The sequence below is a fragment of the Eimeria maxima genome, genomic scaffold (genome assembly GCF_000499605.1).
Source record: "Eimeria maxima Weybridge genomic scaffold, Emw_scaff28, whole genome shotgun sequence".
Lineage (NCBI taxonomy): Eukaryota > Apicomplexa > Conoidasida > Eucoccidiorida > Eimeriidae > Eimeria > Eimeria maxima.
In genome coordinates this window covers 11,272-17,692 of record NW_013563764.1, presented here as the reverse complement: position 1 = coordinate 17,692, position 6,421 = coordinate 11,272, and the positions used below count along the sequence as shown (strand labels likewise).

General features: G+C 48.0%; 2 protein-coding genes across 2 annotated transcripts; both read left to right on the top strand.

The window, feature by feature from the left end:
• Positions 1-2,367: 2,367 nt before the first annotated feature.
• Positions 2,368-3,279, top strand: EMWEY_00005050 (hypothetical protein, conserved; the record flags this gene model as incomplete). The annotated part of the gene is made up of 1 exon (XM_013478058.1): positions 2,368-3,279. One exon carries the CDS (start codon positions 2,368-2,370, stop codon positions 3,277-3,279), a length of 912 nt encoding a protein of 303 aa, XP_013333512.1.
• Positions 3,280-5,562: 2,283 nt separating this feature from the next.
• Positions 5,563-6,198, top strand: EMWEY_00005040 (hypothetical protein, conserved; the record flags this gene model as incomplete). The annotated part of the gene is made up of 1 exon (XM_013478057.1): positions 5,563-6,198. One exon carries the CDS (start codon positions 5,563-5,565, stop codon positions 6,196-6,198), a length of 636 nt encoding a protein of 211 aa, XP_013333511.1.
• Between the last annotated feature and the right edge of the window lie 223 nt (positions 6,199-6,421).

Sequence of the window (6,421 nt, the reverse complement as noted above, 5' to 3'; positions counted from 1 at the left end):
TTTGCCATATTTAAAAATGTGCACTGTGCACTTTAGCAGGAACGATCGTGGCTGACGCGCTTGACCAGGTCACAAAGTGTCCACCGCCTGAAGTTACCAGAGGCAGAAGCCGGTATTCTAGTACAACGCACAACTGGAGAGTGCGCCTCCAGTAATAGGCAAACAGCACATGCTCCCCCAGTACAGAGTTGCCCAGGATATGGCCAGGCTACTCCGGTGAATTTATCCAAATCTGCTTTCACCACTGATGAGGAGAGTCCATCTCCAGATTTAGCCTTCATTTCAACAATCTGCCAGTCTTTCCTCTCGCTATTTTGTCAGGTGTTCGTTTAATTTCTTCACATGGTCGTCAACCGGAACGCATCAAGAGGAAGCAACCACTTTCCTAGGACGCTGTTCAACATCCCCTCAGCGGACTGTATTTCTGCATGTAGGATAGACTGCGCGGAATATTATATCCGGGAGTGCACGTCTGTCTTACTGCTACGTTTTGCATGTAACATGTCTGCACACAGCAACGTAAACTGCACCCGCATGTTGTTCTTGCCCCCGCTTTGACTGCCAACCAGAGATCCGTTTGCGTCGTTCACCCCATGGTTGATGCCGCAGTGTGAAATGATTGTATTGAATTTTGCTGATTACTTCAGCATTTGGAAGACAAAGTACTGCTAGAGTATGCCTGTAGTGCGCTCAACTATAGTACGTACTTAGTTGGACAAAGATACCCAATCCTCTCCTGAACTGTCGGGAAGGAGTACATGCATTTTTGTACCTCCACTCTGCTCCTAAATACTGTGTAGGGGTCTGTATGTATATTCTCGCTCGAAATGGAAACAGTCCTTATTCTGCAGACCTCTTATTCTGAAAAAACACAGGCTGGCAGAGTGGCTCCGCGGTTTATGTTGTCCTTTGCGCACGCATGGACATCAAGGGCCCCGAATGTTGCTTGTATTTTCTAGGGCATATCCCTTGTGGATTGCTTTGGTAGATACGTAGAATTTGGAAGGATGGACTGATGCCCAGATACAACCTGGTCCACTGAAGGGCATGCTAGTCAAAATTAATATTGACTGCTACGAAGAACAAGTGAAATCTTTGTACCACAAGTAAAGGCAGACGCGTGATTTAGGTGTACGGGCCGCTCCTAGGTTTAGGATCCCTGACTTTGTCATGAGTTCCGTAAAAGTAAAAGCACATGGAAGAAGATACCCTCCGACAGGTAACTGATCTTGGGCACCTATTAGGGTCCCCCATGGTAGCTGGATAGGTAGGCGGGGCTGGGTGGAGGACGTAGAGATAAGGGTGGCGCTGTTATACTAACTGATGCAAAGCAGTTGCAGATAAACTGCATTGAATTCATAACGTGTGCTACACAGCTATAGTGTAATATGTTAAGGGAAGTGTACGGATTCCTCTTTGAGTACATGGTTAGTATGTGAAGCCGATAATTCGCTGGATGGAGCCGACCGATGCTCCGCCGGATTCTTAGGTTGTTCTTGCAATCTCTACCAGATACGCTAAAACTACGAGCATAAGAAGATGGCACAACAGTTTTCTGACAAAATCGAGCTTAGCGGCAGGTGCGTTTTTTACGCTAGGCAACGCCTGTTCGCCACTGCACGTTGGGTGACTTGTGAACGCAGTCGCCTGCGGGGTACCCTTGCCACTAGTGCAGTTTAAAGTCACATTTTACACCGTTTATTCAAATAAAGCTTGAATGGAAAGGCAAAACTGCGGCAACTCTTGCGTGACTTGTTGAACAGAGAGAGTGGCCGCTCTCCCTTAGGGCACGATGCAGCTGCAGAATGCCGAAGCGGTGTTACTGCGGTACTGTACGTTACTTGCAGGTGACGTGATAGCAAGGCATACAAGCAGATAATTCATACGACTAAAGAGGTCCGTTGGGGGCATAAGTGAATTGTACAAACGTAGGCCAACCTTCCTGCAGGCGCGCAATGCCTCTAGGTGAGTTGGGGCTGCGAGGCATGTGTTTCGGCCAATTGAGAAAAGAGCGCAAATAAAGTATTGAAGTACACTATTTTTTCATTTTCCATTTATATATATACTAATTACTGCCTGGAGGGTTTTAGGGCCTGCTGGACAAACTGTTATTGCATCGATGGCATTTCATGACCTTCCCCTTGAGGTTGACCCTCCTTCAAGTGCTTTTGTGCAACGTACCTGCTGCGATAGCCTGTGACCAACGTAGCTGAAGCTAAGAGAGAATACCGTTGGGTTCCATTTCGGGAAGCCACGAAAACAAAAGGAGACAACCAGGGCGAGTAAGTAAGAGGGAACAAAGACTGTCTCTGCCGCCAGTGCCCATGGCATAACGCAGGTTGACTTGGTTGCTCGCCGGTAGCAGGCATGGCAAGAGGAAAAAAGCCTAAAGAAGGGGGTGACTCGGCTGCAGGACCAGAAGCAGCCGGGGTCCCACTTCGCGGCGAGCTTCTTCATAAGGCTCTTGGGGATGTCGCACGCACGGCTGACGGGAGTGGTTACGCCTTCACTCGACTGACATGCTGTGGGAAGGGCGTGACTAATTTGCCAACTGCTCTACAAGTCTACGTTCACCTCCGATACATAGATATATCGAATAACAAAATCAGGGATCTCGCTGCATTCTCTAGGCTGCCATACCTTCTGACTCTAAACGCATCAGGCAACAATATAGAAGACGTTACGTGTCTGGCGTCTCCAGAGGCACTCCCATACCTGTTTCTGCTGAACCTGAGTAGTAACAAGATCTCGAGGGCTCCCCAATTGGCACTTCAGAGACTGACACGTCTGGCGCTTGATGCGAATCCGATAAACACGTTAGAAGGGTTTGTACAGCCACCTCTTCTCACACATTTGAGCCTCCGAGGAACTCCCCTAGAAACCCTAGATTCGCTCCCTCCCTCAGACACCATAACATCCCTTTACTTATCACATACTCCAATGCAGCAGCTGCGTCAGTTACAGAGACTACCGCAAATCAAAACTTTAGACCTTGAGGGTGTTCCGCTCCCTCCTGACCAGCTCCACATTCTCATTCTTCTCCCCAAGCTGAGGGAATTATCCCTCTCTTCTCCAGACCAAGATTTGGACGACGAGCACTTCAGGGCTGAGGTTCTCAGGGTCCTTCCTCGTCTCCACTGGATTAACGGCCGGGCTGTAACATCAGCTGAGCTGAAAGCAGCAAGAGCTCTGCGCGAAGCAAGCTTACAGCAGGAAAAAGAATTAGGCCAACAGCCCCAAGAGCACCAGCGAGACGAGGTGGAGACCGTGGAGTCCTAAGAGAGCTGCCATTATCAACAAACTAAGCCATCACTGAAATGTACACAAGCGGAAAAGGCCGGAGACCATGGAATTAAGACAGCTGAGAGCTTCAACTCTTTGGAGGAGCCGCATATTCTTATACGGCTGGACTCATCCTGATGGCAAATCCTCAGTGAATGCTGCTAGACGAAACTAATTCAACTGATATACCGCCACACCAACAGCGAAGCACAAGCGTCTGAATTCGGTGGTGTTGAATGCAATGCAAACTTATGATGCCATAAAGAGGCATACTCATGCATGGCACCGCCTACAACCCAGATGCAGTCGTAATTTTTTAGTACGAGTGTGCAGATGATATCCGCAAGATTGCGGAATATTCATGTATGTTTTGGAGTTCGACAGTCCAACACCTGATTTTGTGCATACATCAGTCTCTTTTCCACGGCCTTCTGTGGGTACAAAGCATTACTGAGGAGCATGTTACCTTCAGGTGCAGCGCTTAAATGTTATGACGGTGCTGAGGCATATTGAATGTTGTGCATCACAGTTTATGTTCAAATTGCCGCTTCTTTTGCACTCACTGAGCCGCTCAACACTGCGACGCCTCAGGGAAGTGTCGCTGTAAGTCAGCAGCGTGCAACAGGCAATTCGAGAAGATGGAACAGTACGGAGCCTCTTAGTTTTGGCTTCATATGCATCTTTATCACTTGGCGGAGAGCTTTTCTGTTGAGGGGAGTTTTCAACACACCGGTTCACTAGTGCCCGAATATGGCGTTAATACGTTGGTACTCTTTACGATGATAAGGTTGAAACATGTTTAGAACAAAGTTGAAGAGGAGCAGGAAATGGGTTCTTTGCAGCTACTCAGAGAGCGGAGCTGCTCTGTTTAGGGCATTATTTTTGGTAAACTGAGCAACAGTACACAAGCACGCTTGCGCAGTGCTCGCTTCAGTGACTCAATGCCTCTACCAGTCCCAATACCTCTTCACATCCAGATAGGCGACACGCCGGTGGTTCCATGCCATAACAATTATACCTTAGAACAAACCAGGTAGCTGTATTGAGTTGAACTGAGAAGGGCTCTCCGCAATTCTTACAATTCACAAGGCGGCTGGCTTTGGAGTCATCGAAACTACAGCAAAATCGAGACCCTGTAGTTAAAGGGAGAGGAGGGACCCAGTTTTTCATTTGAATAAAAATATCTTACATTTTAGTAAGACTGCATCTTGGGTGAGCAAGGCTGGCAAGCCAATATGTGAAAGCTCGTTGCGGCAGCGGCGCATGCATGCTGCAACAGATAATGCCTGGCCCTCTGCTGAGTGTGAACACAATAGCGAATATTCTGCTTTTAGTTGAATTCTCGAAAGCCATAGTAACATCGACTGCTTCCCTGTTCATGAGTCCTTAGTGCTAAAGTGTATGCATGAACACCAGAGGGGCGTTCAACACTTCACTATAGCTTCCACCCAACACAAAGCATTCCCTCTGAAGAGGGAAGTACAGGAGTTGAAAAAGCTTTGGGTAGGGCAGACAGAAAATTTCATTTTGGACGTGGCAAGGGGCAATGCAACCCTTTCGTCTGCCTAAGTTATTCCCACAGTCAACTGCCAGCCGTGCCAGGGAACGAGATGAAAGATTTTGAGCAACTATGCAACTACGCGGGCGATGCTACTTAATCAGAAAAGGTTGATGCGCTCAAATAGAGAGCTGAATGTATCAAAGAGTCCTGCTATGTGCCCTCTAAACGAATGCCATGCAGTATTTTATTATCGCCATGACACTGAGGTGACTGGGGAGGCAGCAACAGCTATCCGCGGAAGAGGTGAGTGGCATCCCATTCCATGTTTTGGAAGCAGCTAGAAACCATGCTGAAAAGAATGTGGCTGCCCAGCTCTTGGACATCATGACGTGGCACGTGCTGCAGCGAGGGATTCCCTGGGCCAAGGAGCCTTGGAGAATACTTCACCGTTTATAGATTCGAATGAAGTAATATTAGTGGTGAGCCCCACCCCAAACAAGTATCTAAATAGATTTAGAAGACACGGATGTCTGTGACAGAGACCTATTCGGCCTACTCTCCGCCTGAGCAAAACACTGCAGCGTAGGGGCCTAAATACTGTCACTGTGACACCGCAACTGGCAGCTCAAACAGGTGAATGCGCATTTGAATTGTCTTATTGTCAGACTAGTTCATCTAAAATAAGGGCTGTCGGAACACACCCTCCCCCCGTTCAAGCTTCTGGGGAGCAAGTCATAGATGAGGGCAGTGCGCATCTCAATCTAGAAGAAAAGCCCGAAATGAAGCAAACGCCAAAAGTGTTGACAGTGTTGTTTCACGTTGCAACGGTGGCAATACTGACTCTTTTTCGGATCCCCTACACTAATTTAGAGATGGAACATATTCCTCCTCTTAAGCAAGAGATTCTGGAGGAAACTAAAGATCATACGGTTTACTGCGACAGTGACAATATGAGAGAGGACGATGCTGGCGCCCAAAAATGCGTCGCCTGCCCCCAAAATGCGAGCTGTGCAGGAGGCACGATGGCATGTATCCCTGGGTACATTTCTCAAGAGAGGAAAGAGGGACAGGCAGAAGCATCAAACACTTGTGTCGAAGACACTGAGAAAAAGGCTAAGGCAGCTGAACTTTTTAAATCACTTGTAGAAATATTGAAGGAGCGTCAGGGTACGTACGACTGCGGATACCCGGTGGACCCTCTATTTATTCCCACAGACCAGCTACGAGGGAAGCCCTGGAACAGTGCAATTACAAAAATGTGCAGCGGCCCCGGGCTAACCCGCTGGCAAATGAACTTTCACCGGCAGATTGCACCGGCTATTGCTGACGAAGGGGTGTACTTCTGGTTATTCTCCCACTTCTTAATCCCAGAAGCGGCTGCCGAATTTGACATCCAGGTCAGCAAGTCAAACTAATTCAGTATAGCGGGTACGTCAACGAGTTCTTCTGCCTGTGCATTTGAAGGAATGTATCCTCCAGCATCACCTTTCGCCTGCGAAGTTCCTTTACAGAGTGCAGGGAAATGGATTTTGGAACATTTTCAGAGGCTTCTTCCAAAGCTATGCTGCCTGCAACTCGTGTAATTTTAGGTGGAGAGACAGTACCTGTTCATACCACTTTCCAATCCTGTGGATTTTC